The 27986-nt window shown below is 36.4% G+C and overlaps 2 protein-coding genes and 2 pseudogenes across 3 annotated transcripts; 2 read left to right on the top strand and 2 right to left on the bottom strand.

The window, feature by feature from the left end:
* The first annotated feature begins 3291 nt into the window (after nt 1-3291).
* Nucleotides 3292-4028, top strand: LOC143620102 (universal stress protein PHOS34-like). The gene has a single exon (XM_077091870.1). The coding sequence runs from the start codon at nt 3309-3311 to the stop codon at nt 4026-4028; it is 720 nt and encodes a 239-aa protein (XP_076947985.1). The 5' UTR covers nt 3292-3308.
* A 6574-nt stretch (nt 4029-10602) lies between these two features.
* On the top strand, nt 10603-15274 carry LOC143619947 (G-type lectin S-receptor-like serine/threonine-protein kinase At4g27290; annotated as a pseudogene). Its single transcript, XR_013151259.1, has 7 exons — nt 10603-11875; nt 12484-12606; nt 12681-12838; nt 13711-13921; nt 14016-14253; nt 14352-14502; nt 14965-15274. The product of XR_013151259.1 is annotated as a G-type lectin S-receptor-like serine/threonine-protein kinase At4g27290 (transcript).
* A 203-nt stretch (nt 15275-15477) lies between these two features.
* LOC143619946 (G-type lectin S-receptor-like serine/threonine-protein kinase At4g27290) lies at nt 15478-18339 on the bottom strand. The gene is made up of 7 exons (XM_077091760.1): nt 17525-18339; nt 17307-17444; nt 16725-16858; nt 16440-16649; nt 16116-16353; nt 15863-16013; nt 15478-15774 (listed from the first exon to the last, which is right to left on the bottom strand). The coding sequence occupies exons 1-4, from the start codon at nt 18150-18152 to the stop codon at nt 16485-16487; spliced, it is 1065 nt and encodes a 354-aa protein (XP_076947875.1). The 5' UTR covers nt 18153-18339; the 3' UTR covers nt 15478-15774; nt 15863-16013; nt 16116-16353; nt 16440-16484.
* LOC143620101 (G-type lectin S-receptor-like serine/threonine-protein kinase SD1-1 pseudogene) lies at nt 15481-16204 on the bottom strand (annotated as a pseudogene).
* Nucleotides 18340-27986: the final 9647 nt, after the last annotated feature.

Genomic DNA, 27986 nt, shown 5'->3' with positions numbered 1-27986 from the left:
TTTTATATTCTATGTTTGTCACTTCGTAGTGCGGATTTTTGTTATCTTTCAGTTTCAGATTGAGTTCAGTTTATTCGTATGATATGTTTATATTAAGTTTATAACATGCAATAGGTTACATATATTTTGTATTCATTGTTGCATGTTCCTGTTTGAATTTAGTTATGTGACTTTAGCTTTAGTACTCTGTTACCCGAGTATTTCTGACTTGTCGTTGGGGCGTCAACGACATGGCACTTGTCATGACAGTGCGTAATCAAAGTTCACGGCGTCTCTAGCTTGTGCTTGTATAGCACTTTGGCCCCTAGAGGCGTATAGATCGATCTTAGCTCCGACTCCGGACTCCTGACTTTTGGGGGATGGAACAATGCGTGCACGTCACACGTACCATCTCATAGGTGCATGGACTAGCTAGCTGTGTACCCCTCTGTTTCTGGCTCTGGGTGCTTCTGTGTACACGACTCATTTTGTTGATATACCATTGTCGGAAACTGTTTTTGCATCTGTTTCTGTTATTGTAAATTACATGTGTAGTAGATTCGACGATGTCCTATTTTGGCAACTCTATTAGTTTGGTTTATACTCATTTTAAAATATGAATATTTTTGGGATTTCTATATTATAATGAAAATTATCTTGTTATCAAAACCGTATAGTTTTTTTAAACGTGATTGAAAATAAAACTATTTAAAAAAAAAAGAAAGAAAAAAAATTCGTTTTACTTGTCATGGTCCACAAAGTCCCTATTGATTTAGGTATCGGTTTTGTGTCGGCATTGGTTTTCGATATCTGTACAGTGCATGCGACTAAATTGATTTTAGTGTCACTTCTGGTTCAATATCTTCTTGGTTATGCTTTGCTTTTCCGTACGTTCGTCTTTACATGTACTGTTGTTCTTTCCGTTACTGGGGAAATTTTTGGCTCAGCCGTATTTTCTTTGTTGTGTTTTTCTTATTTGTTGACAGGTAATTCGGGACCCGGGGGAATTAGTGATGAGAGAGAGTAACAAGATTTTAGAAGACTATTCATTTTCGGTTATTTGATGAAATTTAATTTGACTTAGGACTTTATGAGTTATGTTTTGATATCTGTAAAGGTGACACGTCAATCTATTCCAGGTTGGGCTGTTACACTCCACCTGTTCAAGATTTCTTGTAATACGACAATCTACAAAAGTTAAACAAATGATTTATAATGTGTTGATCCTAGTTACCTCATAAAATAATTGTATATATTGCTGTGTTGATCCTAGTTAAATAATCTAAAGCAATTGCATACATAAGATCTTATGGAAAAGATTAGATGTAAGATCATCCTGTACTTTTCAAACATCCTAATGAACTTTTAAAAATCTAAAAACTATTATGAAGCTTTTGAGCATTTCTATAAGCACCTTCTAAATATCCTCTTAAGATTTTTTTCCAATAATACATTTAAAAAAGACAAAACATCAAAACTAGTCCTTTATGTTTGCACGTTTTTTCATTGGATGTCCTTTGGCGAAAGAAATAGCAGAAAACATCCTTTATGCTTAAAAACTCTATCACGTTACGTCATTTCGAACTAACTCAGTTAAATTTTTTTGTTAAATCTGGTCATGTGCATCGCACATGAGGGTAAACTAGTCATTTTACATTATTTATTAAAAAAATATAAAAACCCATTCACACCCAACTCTCTTTCTTTCTCACATAAATCAATTCTCTCTCTCTCTCTCTCCTCAAGGCTCCCCACCGCCACCTGGCACAACCACCATCCCCTCACCGCCGCCTGCCACAACTACCGTCACCTCACCGCCGTCTGCCACAACCACCCCCGCGCAACGCCTGCGAATGTGGGGTCCCAAACAGCTTTAGCCGAAGGCGTTGATGAGCTAGGGTTCAGGCGAAGGCGGTGGGGTCCCAAACAGATTTAGCCTTCTCTCTCTTTTTATTTGATGGTTGTTCTCCAAATCTGGGTAAGTAAATCACGGATCTATTACTGGAGATGGTGGTGATGGTTGGTGCTCATTTGTTGGTGGTGGGTGGTGGTTTTTAGAGATCGTGGTGGTGGAGAGAGATGGCAAGGGGGTGGTGGTGGAGGAGATACAGATTTGAAAGACGATGATGGTGGTCAGGTTGGGGTTTAAAGGCAACGACAGTGGTGTTTATGTTGGGTAGTGGTGGTTAGGTTAGGCGGTAGTGGAGGTGATGTTGCGGTAATTAGGTAGATGGTAGGAGTGGTGCGACGGAGGTTGACGGAAGGCCCAAATTTTTTCTGCGTATCTTGTTTGTGTTTTCAAACGGAAGCCCCAAATTTGTGTTTTCAGGTGGTAATCGGCGTTCAAATCAGGTGATGGCGGCAGCGGTTTTTTGGGCGGAATCCATAGTGTGTACAAAGAGGAGAGACAGAGAGAGAGTGTTTCAAGAGAGGGGACGGCAGCGCTTTGTTACCGAAAAAACGAGGAGTTCGTTGGTTGGACGGTGGTGGTGGTAGTGGTCTGCAGTAGGTGGTGGTAGAAAGATGGATTGAGGAAGGAAGATAGAGAGAAAGAGTTAACTAAGTAAATAAATATCTTTATGTTTTATTTTTAATAATTATTTAATATATATAAATTTACGAAACTACCCTCATGTGCGATGCACATGACCAGATTTAACGAAAAAAATTAACTGAGTTAGTGCGTAAGAACGTAACGTGATAGAGTTTTTAAGTATAAAGGATGTTTTCTGCTATTTCTTTCACCAAAGGACATCCAATGAAAAAACGTGCAAACATAAAGGACTAGTTTTGATCTTTTGTCTTTAAAAAAAATGAAACCATATGTGGTAAAGTGTAAGAGCATTCCCAACCCATCCCCCATAATTATGTAAGGGGGATTGGTAAATTATAGGGTAGAGTTTTGAATGGTTGTGAGTGTAAATTATAGGGTGGAGAGAGAAATGTAGTGATTTTTGTAAATTTGGGGAAACATTTAGGGAACATTGTTTGCCCCTGTTTATTTTTTAATATTTGTTAAGTAGGTTGTGAGTAGAGGAGAGAGAAAACTGTAATAATAAAGGTATAAAAATTATTATTTAATTAAACAGGAAAAAAATGTAGTATTTTGTAGTGTAATTATAGGGATATGGATGGGGAATTGATTGTGAATGCTCTAAGACTAGGCAGTTTCTCTTTTATGCATAACCCGACCCGAATAACTTGCGAGTTACTTGGGACCATCTTATTTTTATCTCTTAGATTAAAACCCTGAGAAGCCACTAGCACATTCCTAATTCAACCTCCGTCAACAATATTCCACACGCAAAAACAAAACCCTAATTTCCACAATGCAACCCCAGAAACCCTCACCGGACTCCGACCTACCCTCCCTCGCCGCCATCAAAGTCAAATCCTCCTCCCCTCGCTTCCGCCCCACCGGCAACCCTTCCGCCACCGAAACCCCCACCGCCGGCGCCCAACGCCGCATCGGCATCGCCGTCGACCTCAGCGACGAGAGCGCCTTCGCCGTCAAATGGGCCGTCCACCAGTACATCCGCCCCGGCGACGCCGTCATCCTCATCCACGTCCGTCCTACTTCCGTCCTCTACGGCGCTGACTGGGGCTCCGTTGACTTATCAATCGTTGACACCGACGACGAAGCTTCCAAATTAAAACTCGAAGACGATTTCGATACTTTCACGACTACTAAATCCGCTGACCTGGCGCAGCCTCTGGTGGACGCGCACATACCGTATAAGATCCATATTGTGAAAGATCATGATATGAAGGAGAGGCTTTGCTTGGAAGTTGAGAGGTTAGGGTTAAGTGCGGTTATTATGGGGAGCCGAGGGTTTGGTGCGACTAAAAGAGGGAGTGATGGACGGCTTGGGAGTGTTAGTGATTACTGTGTGAGGCACTGTGTGTGCCCGGTTGTCGTTGTCAGGTATCCAGATGAGAAGGAGGCTGCTGGTTCGGGTTCTGCTCAGCCTGTTGTTAAGGTTGCTAAACCTGATGATGAAGAAGATGAATCTGAGCATCGTGATGCGGCTGTTGAGACTAAATGTTAGTGCTTTTAACCTAATTTTGATACTAATTTACCAATTTGATTGTTTGATTATGTTTAGAAGCTTGTTAGTTGTCGATTTATTGTGTTTGTGTGTTAAATATGTGCTGCTAAATCAAGTATGTGTGGGAATGTGGTTCTAAGTTTATTAATGGAGTCTTTGAAGGTAGGCTGCATTTACTTAGGTGGTGTTGAGTCTTTATAACCTGCTGGATGCTTTCGTATAATCAGTAACACTTTTAGTGAATGTTTGACTGCCATTATGAAGCATATGAACGGCCTTTATAAACCTGCTAGATGCTTTCATGTGCTAAAAATACTTGTAGTGAATGTTTTACTGCCATCATGCAGTATATGAATGCCTGAATAGATTTTAGCAATCATCTATGAGTGACTTTTGATTCATAGTATTAACAATCGTATTGTTTTTTGAATCCTTGAAGTATCCAGTTTCTTGCAAGAGTTGTAATTTTTTATTTTTGGTGAGTTTTCAAGATTAATTAACCTATCTGGTACATACTATTATTACAGCTTATTTATGATAATATGTGGCTCGTTTTTTTTTTTTGCTGCTTGCAATCATGGACCTTTCTTTTAACATCTAGATTCTAGGGTCTCCAATTGAGATACAGAGACAGCTTATTATCTGATAGGAAATCAATCGGTAGCAGATATGAAACTTTCAAATTAAACAGTAGAAAAGGATAGATCTAAGGTCCGACTGTGATACAGAAACACCACACAAAACGAACAGTAGGGCAACGAATTTCCAGCTAAGGATACAGATACACCACCATGTTTAGAGACTCGGCTCTAAGAAGTAAGAACACCATCCAACTTGCCAAGGTTGAACTAGCATAGACACATACCAGTCTAACTTTTGCTCTCAAGAGATAAATCAATACAATAGTTTTTCATCATAAACAGTATTTCATTCATTAATTTGGAACATACATAAAGGAAAGAAAACAACAACTGACCTACTAAACACTAACCCATGATCTCCACTACCTAAATGCTAAAAAAGAAATACGTTCATGAAAAATACAAAGAGAATAAAATAAATAAACATGCAGAAACATTAAACAAAGAGCAAAATAAAATGCGGAAATATTTAAATAGTAAAATTAGACTGTTGCAAATTCGTGACTGGTGGAGTTTGCTATCGAATTTACCTATTTGCCCCTGCAAGGCTCCGGTTTGCTATAATTATCATTGCAGGATGCTTGCACATTTGGCATATAATCAAACAATTGTGTAGAACTACATGTATAGTTTTTATTTTCACTTTTATGATGCTTGGTTAACTTGGTGGAATCAGTACTCATCATATAAGAGTCCCTAAGTAAGCCATCATTTTTGCTAAAATGCAGGAAAAACGTATATTCAAATCCACATTCGATATCATCATCTCTCTTCTAAAAGTAACCCAATGCTTTTGGTTGCAAACTTTAGGGGTTAACTTAAATCACTCCAGAACGAGGATAACCTTGTAGTGGTATTGAGGAAGTTTAAATATTGTGTTTGTTTAGAATCCTGATTTAATTCTAGATTCAAATGGTGTGTTTGCACTAGTTTTGAATGAGATATGTATTTAAGGCTTCTTATATAGTCTTTTCAAGCTAGTGATGATTACTGTATGTGGTTGTTTTTCTTACATTTGGCATTTATCTTTTGACAGAAACATCGAGGGGATGCTCTCTCTGTGAATCTTTCATTTAAAGGTAATTTTATACATAACATTGCACTTGTTTTGTATTGGTAACTACTAGCTAGAGGTGGAATTTTTACCAATTTACACGATCTTTTGTTTTTTCTGGATCAACCTGTACAAAGTTGACCTGTTTTGACCTGAATCTGTTTGGTTACCAGACCTTTTTGCCATCTTTGTTAATATAAAGAAAACGATCACTTATTTGAAAGTTTTTGTTCTCATATTTGTCTCACAACTCACAAGTTTACTTATTTAAAATCTCAAATTTTGGACCAAAAGTGTTTTAGGGTCTACCTTACTGGCCCGTCTGAACCTGCACAAAAGTTACTTGTTTTGATCTGAGCCCAACCTGCCCGTGTGTAAAAATGGGTAATTTAGTTATTATGCTCGTATATGATATGACACTTAAGTATTTATAAAAAGAAATCTAAAAAGGTATGAGCAAAAGGTGTTTTAGATCAACCCATTTGCTTGAGTATCAAGTTTCTGGCTTTATGCTTATGCTTTTATGAAAATTTTAGAGTTAAATTTGTTGGTGTTTTGATGCTGGTTTTATATGTTGACCGAATGCAGGATAAGCAGAAGGCATTTTTTGTTGTGTTTGAATTTGGATATTATGATATATGTGGTGTGTGTCTGAGGTAGAAACTGAACTGATGCTAGTTATAATGAGCAAGTCTTGCATCCACCAGTTGTGTAAACTGGATTCTGTGTGACATAGTACTTAAATGTAGTATAACTTTCTTTATGTAATTGTGCACTCCCGTTTATTTTTTCTTGCATGGTTTTATTTATGTTGATCACACGGCAACCTATCTCTGTTAAGAACGAATGTCGGTTTGCATTTTTACGGTTCTGGTTGAAAACCAGGCTTAATGGTTTGGCTCATGGATTGTAACTAACCGGTTGTATAAGCCAACCGTTCACCTAAATTGTTATTTTGTTTTTTGATTTTCTGAAGATGCAGTCGTAATTGTGAAAACTTAAGTGCAAACAAACATTTTTAATAAAGGAATTGTGTAACAACCCAAATCATCAAAGCTAACCGGTTTGAAACTTGTCCTATTACAGTATTACATATAACGGTCTTAAAGTTAGTTTTTTTATTTCAAGGTTAAGCTTCTAGGATTGCAAGCTAGCACCTTGGAAGCCTGGCTTTAACTTGCTGGTCGCATTTTGGTTCAAGTTTCAACATGATCCTGATGTTATCACTTTTGAAAGCATTGGTTAGACCATGCGTAGTGTGGCGCCATGGGGGTTATGGTGCCCCCATAACGCCCTCATCACCGCCAACCCCCTCCCTTGGGATGTTATGGACCGATTTGGGGTACCTGGCACCATGTTGGTTGTGTTATTCAAAACAACAAATATGATTAGTGGAGAAACATTAATTCTTTTGTTTTTGTTAAAAAAATAGAAAAGATAATAATAATAATAATAATAATAATAATAATAATTATTATTATTATTATTATTATTGAAATGGAGGTTATGGGATTTTAAACCATCACACCATTTTTTTGTCATAATTCCCTTGCATATGTTATGACCACACATGATCTAATATTGTTTCCATTGGACTGCAAATAGCCAACCCAAGGTGGTAGAAGCTTTTTAAGGTTTTAAAAGTTAAATGACAGGAAAAATATATAAAGCCAGTTAGACATGAAAGGTATGTTTTGGTTTAGTAGTTATTATTACTATTTAACTATTTATTAAAGAGCCACGAATAATCAAAACATTATTTTTTTGTTTCATCGGTTCAAAAGTCTCTATTACACAAACATCAAATGTGACATTAAGGTGACAAAACGTGGGTCTTGCGATTGTGACATTTGGATGTTGAAAAAAAAATTCGACAGATGAACAAAAATGAATAAACAAACGTAAGAAAGATGCATGAATGAGAAATGCAAGAAAGATGCATGAATGAGAAATGTGTTCTTTACATTAATACAGCCGAATGTTCTATTGATATATAACATCATTTTTTAATGATGCCAATAACGAAATTAGTAAATTTTAAAGATAAAGTTTTGGATTGAAAATTTATGGATGATGCCTAGTTGTTATGTCAAAAGGCGTCAAAGATTATGCTAGGCATTACCGTTATTCTTTTTTTCAAACTATAAACTTTTATAAACACGCCGACCAACAACCAAAAAACAAACGCCTCTAACCGCGGGGAACCACAAACCAAAAAAACTTTCAAGTTAAAAGAACACCAATTCGACCATATATGTAATCGATCTATACTTATACCATAAAACAACAAAGCTTTTATGCCTCCGATGACATCCTCAATCTGCACCTGCTTATCGCTAAAGATCTTCTCATTCCTTGTTTTCCATATCAAGCAACACCCAATTAGAACGATCCGGTGGATTGTGTATTATATCAATTATTCCTAACAATATGATAACCATAATTATAAAGAATTACTAATTTAACTGCATCTTTTAATTAAGGTAGGGAGATAATTTCATAAAGTTTAAATAATATGGTTCATGTGTTGCAAGCCACGAAAGAGGGTTTGGGACAAATTTGGATAGCTCAGACCGTTGAAATCTGAAAAGTCAAGGATTTGAATTTAGGGTAAGCTCTTGTCGTATACGTTGATTTGAATCATTCAATTTTAAAGCATGGGTAGACAAGCCTCGCCACAAAGATTGGAGTCGTCTTGTTTGTGGACTTTTTTTAACTCGTGCGTCAGACCAAATGTTCTTTTCCTTTTTTTCTTTTTTTTTTATAATATAAAGAGAAAATTACTGTTTGCGTCCCTGTGATTTTAAGGCGGAGGCACAATGAGTCACCGAAAATTTTTTTGAACTGGTTGAGTCCCTGTGGTTTCAGAAACGAACCATTTGAGTCCCTGCCGTTACTTAACTAACTTTCATTTTACTAAAACCACATGGACTCAAATTGTTTGTTTTTGAAACCACATGGACTCAAATTGTTTGTTTCTGAAACCATAGGAACTCAAATTGTTCTTTTCTGAAACCACGGGGACTCAACTTGTTCAAAAAAATTTTCAGGGACTCATTGTGCCTCCGTCCTAAAACCACATAGACGCAAACAGTAATTTTCTCTAATATAAAACTGAAAGTGATATTTTTTGTAATGTATTTAAATATGATTTGATTAAAGCTTCATAACTTTGACTAATTTATTAATATCATAATATGATGTTTGAAAGTTATTTTTTCTCATACAGTCAAATTACAAAACAACTAGCCTGTCGCGTTACAGCAATGGAACCATACAAATGTGTTTGATATTGGTTAAGCAACGCAAACACACAAATATATATGTTTCAAGTTTGTTATGATGATGATAATATGTTCAAAAGTACATCTTTAAAAGCCTCAAACAAAACTTATAATCAAAGTGACGCCAATTCGATTACCTATTTGATTCATTATGGTACCCACACTAAATAAACGCTAAGAATAGTAATACCCGTATAGCCGTATATCTTATGATAATAAAACAACGTATTTAAAAATGTCGTCTATTCACTCACTAGAGCTGAGTGTGCTACTTACAACGACGAGTGGACGCGTATTCAATCGAAGTAAACACGTACAACTATACAAGAAATAGATTTATTAGAAACAAATACAAAAAATTGATTTAAAAGCAAGGTTGTAAAAGTCGTTAGGCGGTCCTAGGCGGTTGACTGGGGAGTTGCGAGTACTCGGGAGTAGTTGGGGATTACTCAAAAAATACCTACGTAGTACTCGGCCGAGGCGGGGAGTACTCGATCTAGAAGGGGAGTAATCGGGAAGTACTCGGCCGCCTACTCGGGAGTTTTACAACATTGCTTGAAAGTTATCTGATGATGTGGAATTGCCTTTATATCATTTTTTTCTCATATATCAACAAAAAGTTGTGATAAAAATACATAAACACAAAGTTATTGCAGCAATAAACATACAAAGTTAAACAATAAAGAAAACGAAGTTAATGATGTCCTGTAGTCGAATGCTGCTGAACCGATTACTCTAACAATAACAAAATATATCATCGTATGGAACTTATCACAGTTATTGACTAACTAATAAAAAAGATATAGCCTCATTGTAAAATTCTAAAATAAATATACTAGGAAACAATTTATAGAAAAAAAGAAATACTATAAAATTGCTATAAACTATTGTTTAAATATGTGTGTTGTCAATGTTCTCCAGGAGACCAGGATCTTCTTCTAAACCTTCCTTTGTCTTTCTTTATTTTGAATAAGAGTTAGTCCAATGACGTGAAAACTGAAAAAACGACTCCGACTATCTTTCTTTAGTGTTCTCTTCCTTCATTTTAAAATGATAATGGGTTCGATAGCCGAAAAAGAATGGGTTCGGTCGTTAACACGATACTATACGTTCTATATAAAACCAAAATGGACCGGGTCCCGTAAAGGTGGCTCGCCACTGCAGACATGGATTTTAAACATAAGTACAATTGTAATATGACTTAAATATAGAAATATAATTGATTATGCATGTGAAGTTGCATGGAAGTTGATCTTTAACATGAACTGAACACCAATGGTAACTAGTGTTGATCAATTAGGTAAACATGATAATAAAGAACAAGAAAACAATGAATCTTGTGGACGTACATATTAACCCTGAGATTCAGAGAATGAAGACAGCATGATTCTGTTATGATTGAGTGTTCGTTTAGGGTGTACGGTTAGAATAGTATTAGGTGGTATGAACATCCGATTGGTCAACCCACCCATGTTTTAACACCTATGACTAACCCACGCGTTTTGAAAAATTCCCACGAATTCGTATGTACGTACTTTAAACTACAAAAGAAACTCAATCGTGTGAACTTCTGAATTCATCACCACCAACCAAACATGCAACACTTTTCCCATCTCATATTCATCCTCTCCATTTATTCGCTCTTGTTAACCTCAAGTATTGCAACCAGCACCATTACACCAAACCAAAACATAACCGACGGCCAAACCATCGTTTCCGATGACGAATCCTTCAGAATGGGATTCTTCACCCCCTCAAACCGTTCAACCAACCGGTACTTAGGAATATGGTACAACAAAATCCAAGCTACCACCGTTTTATGGGTCGCCAACCGCGAAAGACCTCTGAATGACACCTCGGGAGTGTTAACACTCACCCAAAATGGAACATTAATCCTCCTTAACCATGCAAACACCATCATATGGTCATCAAACTCGTCCATAGCCGCCAACAATCCAGTCGCTCAGCTTCTTCACACAGGGAACCTCATGATCAGAAACCCAAACGAAACCGTTCAAGAAAATTACATCTGGCAGAGTTTCGATTATCCGGGTGATACATTCCTACCTAGCATGAAGTTTGGTAAGGATTTTGTAAAGGGTTTGGATAAATATTTGACTTCATGGAGGAGTGTTGATGATCCATCATTAGGCGAGTATACAAACCGATTCGATTCAAATGGGCACCCACAAATTCTTTTAAGGAGAGGTTCGAATTTGGAGTTTAGTTCGGGGCCTTGGAACGGGCTGCGGTTTAGTGGCATGCCAAACTTGAAACCAAACGAGATTTACACGTTTGAGTTTGAGTTTAATGAAACGGAACTATATTATAAATATGAGCTTGTTAATAGCTCGGTTCTGTCCCGTTTTATTCTAAGTGCGGAGGGCATGTTAGAGAGGTTTACATGGATTGAAAGAAGAGCTCGATGGGAGCTTTATGTGACGGGACAAAGGGATAATTGTGACCGTTACAGGTTATGTGGTGCGTATGGTGTTTGTAATATTAATAATTCGCCTTGGTGCGGGTGTTTGCATGGGTTTGAGCCGAGGTCCGAAGAGGATTGGAGACGGGGTGATTGGGAGAACGGGTGTGTGAGGAACGTTGAGTTGGATTGTACGGGTGGAGACGGGTTTGAGAAACTGTCAGGAGTGAAGGTGCCGGATACGAGAAGAAGTTGGTTTAATGCGAGTATGAATATTGAAGAATGTGAGAGGGAATGTTTAAGGAATTGTAATTGTACGGCTTATGGTAATTTGGATATTGGTAGAGGAAGTGGATGCTTGATTTGGTTTGATGATTTGGTTGATATGAGAGTGTATGCTGAAGATGGGCAAGATATCTTTGTAAGAATGGCTGCTTCAGAAATAGGTATGGCCGAAACTTCATTTTATTTTGTAAAAATGTGCGGGCACAATAATTTCTACGTGCCATATAATTTTTAGAACAAAAAGGTTGTAAAAAAGCTATTTATTATAACATAGTAAACTATTAAGTACATAACATATAAATTAGATAATGCAAGTTAAAAAAATAAATAATTAGCCAATGAGCTGGTGCCGGAATGATAAAAGACTAGACAAGTAGGTAGCGTTCACTAGTTGGATCCTTGAACCGAACTGGTTTTATTATACCGCACTGTTGTGTCTTCGGTTAAGTGTTCACGGGCATTGGCCTTAGGTGAGGGTTTTCCCCCGAAAGACGAGTGTATACCGATATGGTGCGCTTAGCTTGCAGCTCATTGAAAATTCGTTGACGGAGTAATTCAGTTACGAATAATAAATGTAAAAGGATGATAGATTGGAGTGAAAATGAATGTTTTTGAATGATGGATGGATCATTTATGTGGCGGTTGTCTGAATCTAGCTACTTAATAACCCTTTCATTAATGGTTTATTTAAATTGCCACCTCTAACATTAATATATGTAATACTTTCATTATATGTTAATCCAGTGGTCAATTTTACTTTGTGCAACAGATAGGGAAGCTAAAGCAAAGGAGAGAAGAGTTAAGATTATAGTCATTCCTATACTGGCGTCACTTACAGTTCTATTGATTGTATGCCTGTTTGTTTACAGAAAAAGGATACAAAAGAAAAATGGTAAATATTGAAAACCATAATCTTTACTAAGGACATGCGAATAAGTTATAAAGTTACAATTTTTATATTTACAGCGGTAGCTATGGCTGTTCCGGAAAACAACTTTACCAATGAGAACACGAGGGAAGACTGGGAATTGCCATTGTTTGAATTTAACATAATAGCAAATGCAACAAATAACTTTTCAGATGAGTGTAAGCTTGGAGAAGGTGGTTTTGGGCCCGTCTACAAGGTAATATTAATGATAAGTTAATAACATTATTTCATAGTATATCTATAAATACATGATCCAACGCAAAAATTATTTGGTTAATGGGTTGCACGGGTTGAGCAATTGGTTAAAATAGGTTGTGGTTGAAACCGGTCACATTAGCTAGGCGCTACCTTACAATTTCCATGTTTTAATTTTGTCATACCAAATGTATTGTGCTTATGATCATAAAACCATGTCATTACAATAGATAATCTAAATATTCGAATAAAACACGTATGCGTCATTATTTTGATGTTTGGGTGACTTTCACCCATTCTTCTTTTAGCTAGAATTTGCAATTTGACCTGCCGAGATGAAAAAGAAAACAAAACAGGTTTAGGTTAAAGCGGGTTATGTCATTCTAAGACGGGCCACGGGTTGAAATGGTCGGGTGCTATCCTAATTTTTCCACGTTTTAAATTTTTTCATACAAAATGAATGTGTCATTTATGTATTAAGAACAATATTATATCAATAGCAAATCTAAATCTCATAACTCAGAAGAAAGACTATTTTTGTATTTTTATGTTTGGGTGACTTTCAACCACTTTGACTTGTTTGACCCACCCTTTTAACTGAAATTTGTAATTTGATCCATCTGTGGTTAAACATAACAAAAATAACAGGTTCATTTGAAATGGGTGGTTTTAAGATAGGCTCAGCGAGTTGGGTGCTACCAAGCTTATCTATTCCACTAAAGCCTTTTTAAGATTGGACAAGCATCTTGTATCTAAATATGATCAAGTGAAACTCATAGATATAAGTTTAATCTTTTTTGAGTTGTTTCTGGTTTAAATGCAACTAGACATTGATCAACTTATATACACTATGCCAAAATTACTCATTTTTAGGGAATTTTGGAGGACGGAAAAGAAATTGCTGTAAAGAGGCACTCAAGAAAATCAAAACAAGGACTAGATGAATTCCGAAATGAGGTTCAATATATTGCTAAACTTCAACATCGAAACCTTGTGAAGCTTTTAGGATGCTGCATCGAGGAAGGGGAGCGAATGCTGATCTACGAATACATGCCAAACAAAAGCTTGGATTTTTTCATTTTTGGTACCTTTTTCTTATGATTATTATTTATTATACCCATTTTTGTCAATGTACTGGTAAAAGATCAAATTACTAATTTGCATGATATATTGAGCAGATGAAGGAAAGAGAAAGTCATTGGATTGGTCAAACCGTTACAGAATTATAAACGGGATTGCAAGAGGGCTTCTCTATCTTCATCAAGACTCGAGGCTAAGAATTATTCATAGAGATCTAAAAGCTAGCAACATATTACTGGATAAAGATATGAATCCAAGAATCTCAGATTTTGGGTTGGCAAGAATTATGGAGGGTAGTGACACCCAAGCAAATACAGGAAGAGTGATGGGAACCTAGTAAGCATTCCATTTCTAATAAGATTAATTTAACATGGAACTTAACTTTGACTATTCCTTAATAAATGCTAACTGATTTGTTCATTAATTTCATGTAGCGGTTACATGGCACCTGAGTATACCATTGATGGAATATACTCCGTCAAATCTGATGTCTTTAGCTTTGGTGTGTTGTTGCTAGAGATTGTGAGTGGAAAGAAAAATAGAGGATTTCATCATGCGGATCATGATCTCAATCTTGTTGGACATGTAAGTTTTAATCGTTAACAAGAAAACTTTTGTTTTTCATTATAGGGCGAATAGGCGTTTTGATCATGAAATGGAATGAAAATTACAATGGACATCAAATTTTACATCTATCTTAATGTTCCGTAAATAATATATTTGAAAAAAACTTCAAAAGTTTACCTGAATTACTTTCTAAGATATTTTGATAATAATCTTAATTGAGGGTGTTGGATATCTAATTTGTACTATTTCTTCAAAATAGTTAGATGATAAATAATATTACATTACCTTACATTACACTATTATGTTTTTTATTGTTTTAAGAATTAATAATACAGATATCTATTGATTATTTTATTATATCTATTTATTACCATAAAATATTTTATTTAATAATTATTTATTAAATAGGATTATATGGAGATTCATTGACATTCATCTATTTTGGTGTACGTATGTGCTTACATAAAATCTTTTGGTCAGGCTTGGAGGCTGTATAAGAACCAGCAACATCTGGATTTGATGGATGACACTATGAGGGGTTCCTACGCCGAGTCAGAAGTGAACCGATCAGTTCATATTGGTTTACTATGTGTGCAGATATCCTGAAGACAGGCCAGACATGACCATGGTAGTTCTTATGCTAGGCAGTGAAGTTTTCTTGCCTGAACCTAAAGAACCCGGTTTTTATACCGAACGGCGAAGACCACAAGAAGCAGAATCTTCATCTAGTAATCATCCTGCATGGAGTTCATCAAATAACTTAAGTGCTACATACATGCAACCTAGATAGATAATTTCCTTTGTAATTATACAATTTCTAGACAAATTAATTTGTTGTTTTATTTATTTTTTGTAAAGCAAAGTGCGAAATCCCGTTGCTGATAATTGGTGTATTGTGTCATCCAACAACTATATTGTAACCAACTTAGTCCGGCATTAATTATGAGGATTCATATTTTGAGATCGAGTGATATATAGTTCTTGCTAATACACGTTTCATTGTGTAACAGTCATGAGACAACTGTTGGAGATTTGTGTTGGCATGCTAGATGAATTCTCAGGCCCAAATTTAGCGTCCTCTGTATAATAACCAGGTTGTCTTGGTTCAGGCAACCGCCTGTCACTGCCCAACATCATAACCACCATAGACATGTCCGGTCTATCTTCTGGACTATGTTGAACACATAACAAAGCCAAATGGATCGACCTCAATACTTCTATGTCGTTTAACTTGATCAAAGATTCATCTGCAAATTCCAACGTCTTTCCTTCTTTGTAAAGTCTCCATGCCTAAAGGTCAATTAGATGAGATAGATAAGCTGATAAAGATTAGAAATATAATGAGTATCAATGAACGTAAAATATTTATTTTTCTTACATGTCCGGCAACGTTGTGATTATGATCTTGATAAAATGATTGCCTGTTTTTCTTTCCAGTAACTATCTCCAACACTAACACACCAAAGCTGAATACATCTGATTTTGTTGAAAAGATCCCATCTCCTGCATACTCTGGAGACATGTATCCACTGTATAATATTACATGTTAAGTGATTAAATTAACAACGAATAAAATCTAATCAGAAATATTCACATGCATGCATAGAATTGTGTTTATAACGAAATCTCACTATGTTCCGACCACCCTTTTGGTGTTTGTTTCAGTCTCATTTCCTCCAAAGCTTCTTGCAAGGCCAAAATCTGATATCTTAGGTTCCATCTCGTGATCAAGCAAGATGTTGGCAGCTTTGAGATCTCGATGGATGATTCGTAGGTGAGAATCTTGATGAAGATAAAGTAGACCTCGAGCAATCCCATTGATGATATGAAATCGTTGTGACCAGTCGAGTATTTTTGTTTTGGGGTTTCCTATGAAAAGGATTAAGTTATTAGCTTGTTTTCTTGAATCTTGATTGGATGAATTTAAGCTGTATAAATTGTCATTTTTAACTTACCAAACAGAAGTAAATCAAGGCTGCTGTTAGGCATGAACTCATAAATTAACACTTTTCTGTCCCTTCGACGCAATACCCTAGAATTTTGACAAGATTTCGATGTTGAAGCTTTGAAATGAAGATAACTTCATTTCTAAACTCTTCAACTCCTTGTGCAGAGATCACAGAAAGTCGTTTCAATGCGATTTCTTGTCCATCCTCAAGGCAACCCTTTAAGAAAACGTTCTTTTACGTTATTTGTAATCAAAACAAATGCTAAATTTACGTTTGTAGATTAAACCATACCTTGTAAACCGGTCCAAAACCACCCTCTCCAAGCTTATTATTGGAAGAAAAATTGTCTGTTGCTACGATCAGTGTGGAGAGGTTGAATAATGGGAGGTCTAAGCCGTCATTTTGGACAATTGGATCACTTGTCCCTATGAAAAGTATGGTTCCGATCAAGTTGGATTTTTTTTTTGGTTTAAAAAAAGAATTAGTAGTATGCTCAGTCTAGCACTCTAGCTTAAAGGGGAATATTAAAGTTTTAAGCCAGAATGGTAGTTACCATTAACCGAGATATTTTTACATATCATATTTTCAATATTGTATTTTAACTGATTTGTATCATTATATGATGTTCATATATAGCTAATAGGTAAGTCTCTTATAACGTGAACCAATGCATTGTTTCCATTTTCCAACAACCACAATGGTTCCAAAAAATCCAACATATTGTAATGTATTTGTATATGAGTTGTATCAGATTCAGATTCATATATCTAATAGAAGTTAAAACTATTGTGGTTCTAATGCTTGTTCCTGATAAAACTATTTATTGTAACACATATGAACAAAATGAATATAATACTAATGGAAGGAAATTACCTTGTGGCGTAACCTTCTTCTTTTTCTTGTTCAGGATGATCATCACACATACTCCCAACAGAATGACTAATCCAAGACCAACAGGGATGATAATGGCCCAGGGCTTCTTTTTGTTTTTTGAACTCCTTTGGTCTTTTTCTGCAAATATCACAAAATCGGGCTTGAATCATCTACATTACAAATCGCATCTTAATTAGACTAAAAAAAGAAACGTTTACCTAACTCAGTAGCGCTCATTCGGATGTATATATCTTGCCCACGATTCGGAAGTGTTCTCATATCTATCAGTTCATTGTACCATACCAAACAACCAGTACCTTGTTTGATGTCCAAAGTTGCATGAGCGGTACAGTTACACTCGCTTGCACATTTCACCTTGCATTGCTCCAAACTCATATTTCGATCAAACCATGATTGTCCAGTGTCTGGAATTTTAACAAATGAGTACTTTCGAAACCCTTCCCCAACACCACAATCCAACGGTGTTTCCCTTTGGCAACCGCTCGTCCAATCTGCCATATTCCATTGGTCAGGATTTTTAGGTGTAAACCCTCTTAGACACCCACAGTTAGGGGACTGTCCAATGTCACAAATCCCATGAACCCCGCACAGAGCATATCTTTCACAACTATCCGTTGTGACTGACGCATACATAAACCATCCTTGCGTTCGGTTGATCCAATTCCATTGTCGCATGAATCCGTTTGGTTGCAACATCAACCTACCAAAAACCGATTGATTAAGCAACGTGTATACAGCTGAGATCTCTATTTCATCCATATAAAAAGGAGCGTCTGTAAACTGGATTCTGCCGGTAGTTCGTGTTGCCACTATATGCATAGCCATTCCAAGAACCTAGTCTATATTGAATCACATCTCCATTCTTTTGATATATTTGTGGGAGACCACTAAAATTCATATAAATTATAAACGAACCCGGGGATGGATCATCATCACTCTTCCATGATGTATAATTTGTCACTATACCCCTCTTCAAGTTTCTCCCAAACTTCATATCGGGCATCAGATTGTTTCCCGGATGATCAAAACTTGCCAAATGTAATTTTCCGGTCCATCTTCGCTATCGGCAACAATAAAATTTGAATTATCCAACAACCGAGCAACCGCATTTCCAGTCTCTCTTGATGCATTAGACGACCAAATGATTTGGTTGGTTGTGGAGTCACGGAGCACCAATAATCCTCCAGGATTAAGAGTTAGCTCACCAGATTTGTTATTACTAATCGGAGTTTCTCTATTGGCAACCCAAACAACGGTCTCTTTCACAAACTGATACCATATGCCTAAATATCGGTTTTGGGAGGTATTGCTCGGGCTAAAGAACCCGAGCTCGAAAGATTTTTGGGCTGAAACAATGGTTTCTCCATCTCTAATGGTTTGATTAATGGATATGACGTCTGATGCTATGGTACAAATGAGTAATGTGTGAAAGCAAAACAAGAGTATGGCTAGTTTCTCCATTGACAGTATGATGAGTATTATTGATAACTTCAATTTATCAGGAAATATAGTTATGTTGACTGGACTGTCCAAGTTGACTGATTCAAATTGAGTATTCGCTGATTGGACCGAGGAGACACGTTGAAAGAAGATCTTTATTATGAGGCAGTAGAATAAACTTTTAAAAATATTAAGGGAGCAGACCAAATATGAAATAATGATGATGGACAAAGCCAAATTTTTGAAAATATTGAGAAAGCAGGCATTATTTTTTTCTTAACTTTTCTTCTCAAAGAACGGTCTCCTCATACGGTATTTTTATGTTTCCTACCTGGTCCGTACAAATTCTCAAATTCTTGAAAAATGTTCATTATTAATTTTATCTTGGGAGACACATGTGAGAGAAATTTATTCTAAGGAGACGAGATTTTTATTTTCTTCTTATAAGTTGGATTTATTCAAATTCCGTCCACTCCGGTAATATTTATTTAAATTTTTTTCACAACGACAAGATTTAACAGTAATCCGTCCACTCCGTCATTATTTTGATTAATAAGTTTCTTTCCTTAATATATTGATTTAATACACATGTTTATTTGGACTTTACGGAAGATTTGGATGGCCTAGACGACTTTACGAAAGATTTGGACGGATTATTTGGGAATATATATATATATATAACATGAAGAACGGAAGCAGAAGAAAATGATGATTTTGAAGAAAAGAAAAATCTTGTCTCTCTAGAACAAATTTCTCTTAAATGAGTCTTCCAATACGAAATTAAAAATGAACATTTTCCAAGAATTTGAAAATTTGTACGAACCAAGTAGGAAACATAAAAATACCGTTTGGGAAGACTGTTTTTTGAAAAGAAAAGTTAAGAAAGAAATATGGCATGCTTCCTCAATATTTTAAAAAATTTGGCATTGTCCATCAATATTATTCCATATTTGGTCTGCTTCCTCGATATTTTTAAAAGTTTGGTCTGTTCCTCATAATAAAGATCTTTTTCCAATATTAGTTAGAATACTCAAGTTTTTTAGACTATTTGGGAGATTTTCTAAATAGAATGGGTTATTTTAAAAGTTTTCCCAACTTTTAATCTTTTGAAACAATGATTGATTGCAGATATTTAATAAGTTTATGGAATTGTATATATAGCATTTAATGCGGTAGCAACAATAATTGAATTCAAGACTTATATGCATCCTTCAATTATTAGTATTGTTTCATTAGTTATGGTGGAGGGAGTGGGGGCGGCGGTACCTCTTAAACGTCCTCTTCGCAATAAATAAATAAAATCTTTCGGGTTTATTTTAATTGACGTATCGTTAATTAAATTAATTAAATAATATGTAGAGTATGGATCGGATAAGGTTAGCAAGGTTAATAGACTTTAACACAATTATGAGCTTAAAAGCCTTAGAGTTTTGTCTATTTAAACCCCTAAACTCTAGAATTCCCATCCTTATCATTTCCCAATTAAAGGTTCATCTTTATTTCTCATTCCTTTTCATTTTAAATCCTATAACCAACGAACCAAGCCGAACCGACATAAACGAAACCAATATAGACGATATTTAAACCTAATACAAGTAACAATAACAAGGGAATTGGCAAGATAATACAAATAATAATAAGTATAATATGACATTGAAAGCTGTACAAAAATGTGTATATCTATATACATACATACGGGTATGTATACATACATACAGAGATATAGATATGGACCCACATATACATAAGGCCTACAACATGAGCAGTAACCAGATCCGAACACCAAACTTAATACGGCATGAAGCGGGATACGAGTTCCGGCGTGAACGGGTTTCCGGTGAACGGAAAACGGACACGAAACCCGAGGTGGACCCAAACAGCCAAAATAAGGCCTTGATCTGAGTTTCTGGCGAATAGAGAGCCGCACAAAACCCTAGACGCGGCTGCTTGAACCAAACACGAACCTATTTCGCGCGAAAACGGAACCCAATGCGAAAATCCGATGCGAAACCGAGGATTCGCATCCCAAGAGAAACCCCGTGCGAGGCAACGTGCGAACTCCCGTGCGAAATTTTTAGATTTGGCATCCCAAGCGAAAATCCTTATGCGAATCATATCGTGCGAAGGGACTGGGTGATGTGGCTAGAGAAGGCAAGGGGTGGCCAGTGCTGGTGAAGGGAGGAAGGTGCGGTGGCGGCGGCGGTGGTCCGGCAGAAGAAAAGCAGGAGGGAAGAGGGAAGTGAAGGTGAGGGGGAAGGGTTTGGTTACGGGTTGGGTTATGGAGGAAATGGGGGTTGGAAATGCTTTTTTTTATATTAAAAATAATAATAATAAAAGTAAATATAATAAGCTTAAAATAATAGTTATAATAATAATAATAATAATAATAAAACTTTAATAATAATTCTATAATCTTAATAAAAAGTAATATAGATATGAGGACTTGAATGAAACCCGAACCCAAGACCTGACTCGTCTAACGACCCGTGAACCGCATCAAACGAAGGAATGGGAGTTGGAAGGAAACCCACCCGTTAAATAAATGAAATTATTAATTGGGTTAAGTATAGACCCGACACGACCCGAACTCGCTTAAAGGCGTTAGCTTATAAACACATTAAGAATGTGAATTAATAACAATGAGGTGAGTGTAATATAAATAATAGATAAACAATTGTAACAAATACATAATATAATAGTAATAAATATGAATAGTAATGAGATAATATAATAATAAACATAAATATCGTTAAGAATGCAAACTAATAATGACGGTTCATTAACAAGATAAGGCCAAGTATATTAATTGAATAAGATCGGTATGAGAAGGTTATATGTCGGCTCAGTTAATTTAAGAGTTAACCCCGTTAACTTTAAAAATGAATGACAAGTGGTTATAGAGGATTAATACGTGTACCTTATTAAACAGTTAGCCGCGCACAACTCATGAAGGGAATTACTATTAACGGTGAACTTAACAGGATCCAGGTGAGTTCTAGCCCCTTTCTCTGTGACATTTTTCGGGGCTGTGTGCATACTCCTATGTGATAGTTGAAACGCTTATCCTAAGTGATAAGTGTAAGATACGTGTATAATCGTGCATTGATTGCTATTATATATAATGTTTATATGATAGAATGTGTATATGTATGTATGTATATTATATATACATGAGACAGGTAAAGTATCCATATACGATAATGAAAGTATAAAATGAACATATGGATATATATGTGTATATTGTATATATACATGAGGCAGGTAAAGTATGCACGTATGATAATGAAAGTATGAAATGAACGTATGGATAGTTAACGGGACATGTATGGTCGTATAGTTAAACGAGACAAAGAGATCAGACCCTAATAATATCTGAGATTGCGATAGAAGAGACCAGACCCTAATAATATCTGAGATAGCAGGAACCAGACCCTCATAATATCTGAGATTAGAGGGACCCGACCCTGTTAATATCTGAGATGAGGGATCAGACCCTAAAAATATCTAAGATAGAGGGACCAGACCCTGATAATATCCGAGATAATAGAAATAGAGTAGTTTACGGTATACCTTAGGAAAGTAGTAAGGAATGTGTGTAAATACGTACGTATATACGTAAATATGAATGAGTAATAGTAAGTAAAAGTATGAAATACTTATCTTCGGACGCGTATAAGTATGGAAGTGAATGTATTATATGTTAATTGATTAACTAGAACTCACTCAGCGTAGCTGACTTTTAGTATGCATGCAAGCAATTAGAATGAGACAAGTTGCTTGATGAGGACACGTGTCAATAAGAGGAAGACTGGCATCGCTATGAAGAAGACACCCGTGTCGTTTTTATGTTTTATGTTTTATGGATTTATGTTATGATATTTTAAGACAAGATGGTTATGTTATGAGCGAATGGATGACTTTTAATTCCGCGAAATATTTTAATTAACTCTGATTTTACGAATTATGTGAATGAGTAAAGTCAACCAGCGAGAAAGCAGGGCACCCGGGTCGGGGGCCTTACAACCTCCAAGGGGTTGCATCTCTCACGGAGAACAACACCGCCACCCCTGTTTTTTTCCTCGGCGACTAGTGTGGAGAGGTAGTATTCCCCGAGCTCAATGATGTTGTAGACTAGCCAACGCCTAGGTTGACCAACCGTAAGAAACAGTTATTTTGATTTATATATGTATATACACACACATATGTATAGGAAAGTATAGAATGACAACTCATTTGAGTTGTGAAAATCCATGAACACCTTATATAATATTGTTTTTTTTGTTTTTTTACATGCGTAATATATGTTGTAACATTTAATACAAAATATCAAAAAATAAAAAAATTTGTTTTGCTATTTTTAACATTTTTTACTAATTTTTATATATGTTTTTAGGAGAGAGAAAACTTTATATTTATATTTACATTTTTTATTCACATATTGCTTACCACAAGATTCAAACTTTAATTAAAAACATGTGGTTGAGAATGAGTTTTTAGAATTTTTACAAGTCAAGTGGGTTTTCATTAAAGTTTGTGAAAACTCTAGAAACTCATTCTCAACCACATGTTTTTAATTAAAGTTTAAATCTTGTGGTCCACAATTAAAGTTAATAAAAAAATGTAAACATAAATATAATTTTTTTTCTCTCCGTAAAACATATATAAAAATTAGTAAAAAAATGTTAAAAAATAGCAAAACATTTTTTTTAGTTTTCGATATTTTGTATTAAATGTTACAACATATATTACATATAACAAAAAAAACGATGTTACATAGGGTTTTCGCGGGTTTTCACAACTCAAGTGGGTTTTCATTTTAACCTTACCCTATATATAAAAAAAACGATGTTACATAGGGTTTTCGCGGGTTTTCACAACTCAAGTGGGTTTTCATTTTAACCTTGCCCTATATATATATATATATATATATAGGGCAAGGTTAAAATGAAAACCCACTTGAGTTGTGAAAACCCGCGAAAACATCGTTTTTTTTTTGTTACATGTAATATATGTTGTAACATTTAATACAAAACATTGAAACATAAAAAAAAATGTTTTGCTATTTTTTACTAATTTTTATATATGTTTTCAGGAGAGAGAAAAAGTTATATTAATATTTACATTTTTTATTCACTATAATTGTGTACCATAAGATTTAAACATTAATTAAAAACATGTGGTTGAGAATGAGTTTCTAGAGTTTTCACGACTCAAGTGGGTTTTCATTTTATACTTAGCCTATATATATATATATATATGTATATATATATATATATATATATATATATATATATATATATATATATAACACCAATACCCACATTCATCAATTCAATTTTATCCTAACTCTTATAAAATTTTACCCACTCTACTCCAACCATAAAAATGAATTTGAATTTTCTTCCCGTATATCTTTCACCCAACGACGAAGAATCCTCCAATGATAGTAGTGTCCCATTTCTATATATATATGATCTTGCCTGACAAGCCGAAGAAGAAGACACCGACAAAGCTAGAAGAAGATACGTGGATCATAATAGCGTAAAAGGTCTCCAAGTTTTAATGGAAGATTACTTCGTCGAGAACCCGAAATACACTGAAGAAATGTTCCGATATAGGTTTCATATGTCGAAACGCTTATTTTTAAAGATTGTTGGCGCCGATATTGTGGAAAAGTTTGAATGGTTTCAAGAGGGTACATATGCGAGGAACAAAAAGAGTTTTACGGCCTTACAAAAATGCACTTCGGCCGTTAAACAACTCGCTACCGGTGACTCTCCGGAAAATTTAGATGAGTATTTATGTATGTCTGTAAGGACCTCGCGTGAATCCCTTCAGTTTTTCTGCGATGCCATCGCTAGTTTATACGGTCAAGAGTATTTACGTAGACCGACTAGCCACGATATTGCCGTTTTGTATCAAGCACACAAGCAAAGACATCGCATTCCTTGTACACATCTCATTTGGAGAATGTGTCCTACCGAGTTGCGAGCGCAATGCATGAGAGGTGATCATTCTCACCCATCGGTAATGGTCGAAGCCGTTGCCTCAAATGTTTTGTGGATTTGACATGCGTTTTGTGGTCTGCGGGGATCTAACAATGACATCAGTGTTCTCCATCAATCTCGTTTATTTCTCACCCATATAAATGGAACGCGCCTTACGCTCTGTTCCATGTAAATGGCAGAGAATGAAAACGTGGGCATTATCTTACCGATGGGATCTACCTTAATTGGCCGACGTATGTGAAATGTTTCGCGTATCCCGTATGGCCAAAGGAGAAGAGGTTCTTGAAGCTTCAAGTTTCAGAAAGAAAAGATGTGGAGCGTGCTTTATGTGTTCTAAAAACAAAATGGGGTATAATTCAACGATCCCTACTGTGTATGACAGTTGAAAGAATTTGGATTAAGACTCGTGCATAATATTACACGATATGATCTTAAAAGATGACGGTAATGCGATATCGCCTGTGTACATAAGAGATCCTCCGGTCGAACCACATTATGACAATAGTGTGATGGATGAGTTATAAGATGCGACAATTCATTTCCAACTACGATCGGATCTTGTAGATCATATTGACTCTCTAAATCTAACCTACCTTGACGACGAGTATATTTTTCTTTTCTTGTTTGTTGTTTCTTTTTTTATTTAGTTTCTAATTTTTATTTTTATTAATGAAAGTTCTTATTTATATATGATTTTTTTAAAATTTATTGCTTTAGTTTTAACTTAAAAATAGAATTCTTTAGGGTAGTTTGGGTGCACAGTTGCTAGTCCTTAGGGTAGTCCAGGGTAGTTAAGGGTAAAAATGATGTGGCAGTACAGGATATAATGGCGGCCCCCATCTTTTGACTATAATTAAATAGGGCTCGACTATAATTTCAGATATTTATGGAAGAGTTATATACAGTTTTAAACAAATACAGGTTCTTATAATAAAAAAGTTACAAATTAAATCATAATCTCTCTTTTCTTCTTCTATCTTTTTGTGATTAGAAAAAAAGAAAAAAAAAAACCTGAGCCACCAAGTGATCAAAAGCCTAAAAAAGCATTAGTTATAAAAAAAATTCCGTTTTTATTATTCTTAATTGGTAGTAGTAGTAACAATACTTGGAAACCTGTTTTGTACTTTTGGGAGAACATTGTAAACTTTTCTCTTTAAAACATAGATTTTTAAAACATTTAAAATATGTGTTTCAATATTACTGCAATCTTTTAGATTGGCTTTTGGTTTCCATTGACCAAGATGAATAGAAATTGAGTAGTGATTGCTGAATTGGTTTGAAAGAATGTACGGTACTAGAAGATAGAAAGTGAGATGATCGATGATATAAATATATGAAAAAGATTAAGGTGTTTAGAGGTTCCAAGAACTGAAGGCAGCTTGCAAAGTGGTTCCGCGTATTCAACTTTAGAAGAAAGACTTGTTTAATTTATTCGTTTTAATGTAAGTTTGGTATTTGCCAATAATTAAGGTTGAAGGTGAAGAGGTAGGTCCCAGCAGAGCCCAGTTGGACCCGCAAGACTCACATTAAACAGGGACGTCTGCGCAGAAACCAACTGGATCCGCAGGACCAACCATGCTCAGAGACGTGACGTCCTTACGCGCAGTACGCAAGCTGTTCCCGCAGGAAATGCCTCCCAATGGTGAAGGACTCTGCCTGTTCCCGCAGCTGCGGATACAAGCCATCAGGGAAGGCCATCCGCGCAGCAAGGCTACACGCACAAGGCACTTAGCTCTCACTCAGTGTCACCTGAAGGAATGAGCGAAGCCGGGAACAATCCCGCACAAGGGCGGGAGGGGGAATACTCCCGCCCAAATAAGCCAGTCCGTATGATACGGGAAGATCTTCTGTACTGTACCTGACGAGGTATGGGGAAAAGATCTGACTAAAGATACGACAGCTTATGGACAACAGTATGGCGAGCAGCATGCTCCTACACTGTATGTCACTATTAGCCGCTGCCTACTCACCAACTCTTGTCATACCACGTGCGTAGCCGGCAGTTGGTGGGAAAGGAATAGTATACAGCAGGTCTGGTCGCTATCTGCCGCTACCTACCCACCAACTACCAGCAGGGCACGTGCGTAGGCTACTGTTGGTGGAATAGGAACACTGTTGCAGCCGGCCATACCTCCTTGGAAACCTACCTTCGGCTATAAATACCACAAATGGTATGACCATCTCATCTTATCATATCTTATCACATTATCATCATATTATACCTGATATCTGCTCTAGCAATCTCTTAATATACTTTTATATTTAAAGAGCAATCTAGTCTGATTCTCACGCCGGAGGGTGGTCACAAGGAGGAACCCCCCTTCTCAGTGACGAGCTCACGGTGTCTGTTTTGCAGGTTATCAGAAGAACCATCTTCCAAGGGTCTAACCCCTCGTGGGAAACATCTCTCTAACCCCCAGGTTACTCGTAATCTGTCCGGGGTCCGGTTAGTGTTTCTTCATTGGCGCCATCCGTGCATAAAGCTAGAACTACATTTTTCTCCAGTTTTTTCAAACTTCTACAAAGATGGTTAGAGAAATTCCGGTAACCACAACCCCAGCTACTGGGGGGAATACCGGTAACACAGTTTTTACAAACACTACCCCGGTTACCCAAGCCGGGGCAAGTGAAGTAAATTTTACGAACACTACCCCAGTTACTCATGCTGGGGCAAGTGCAGTAAATGATCGCCTACTGGGATCCACTGATACCCAGGTTGAGAAACGAAGACTCCCCCGCCAAACTCTCGATGAAGTTAAGGCATGGGCGGAGGCACGACAAAAGGAATTCCAGGCTGAGTTGGACGAACGCTTGCGTTCCGTACAACAGGCCGACGAATTCGAATACTGGGAGGATGACTCGGAGGAATCCGACTCCGACGCGAACCCTCGCCATAGGGCAAAAGGGAAGCGTAAGGAAATGGAATCCCAACCGAAAAGGCATTTTGGACAAGCCTTCAAACCAAAAAGCACAAGTGGAAGTCCACGAGACTTCTCCAAAACGTTCAGACCAAACGTTGCAAATGCAGGAACGTCCAAATTTGCAAGGGACATTGCGGAAGCAATCGCCCCAAAAAGTGCCAAACAAATGCCTAACATAGGCACATATGACGGTATATCTGATCCAGACGATCATTTGAACAGGTTCATAGCGGGGGCAACCGTCAGCAATTGGACGGAACCCACGTGGTGCTACATGTTCCAAATGACGC

This window comes from Bidens hawaiensis, unplaced genomic scaffold (assembly GCF_021521415.1).
Source record: "Bidens hawaiensis isolate Kalapana, Puna unplaced genomic scaffold, B.hawaiensis_p1.1 tig00002525_1, whole genome shotgun sequence".
NCBI classification, from domain to species: Eukaryota; Viridiplantae; Streptophyta; class Magnoliopsida; order Asterales; family Asteraceae; genus Bidens; species Bidens hawaiensis.
The sequence above is the reverse complement of the archived record's forward strand: the minus strand, read 5'-3'. Positions and strand labels throughout refer to the sequence as shown.

Coding starts and splice junctions, on each gene's coding strand:
- LOC143620102 (XM_077091870.1), top strand. CDS start 3,309: ATGCAACCCCAGAAACCCTCACCGGACTCCGACCTACCCTCCCTCGCC.
- LOC143619946 (XM_077091760.1), bottom strand. CDS start 18,152: ATGGCTATGCATATAGTGGCAACACGAACTACCGGCAGAATCCAGTTT. Junction 17,445..17,524: donor AATGAGCGCTACTGAGTTAG/GTAAACGTTTCT, acceptor TGATATTTGCAG/AAAAAGACCAAAGGAGTTCA. Junction 16,859..17,306: donor GAAGAAGGTTACGCCACAAG/GTAATTTCCTTC, acceptor TACTTTTCATAG/GGACAAGTGATCCAATTGTC.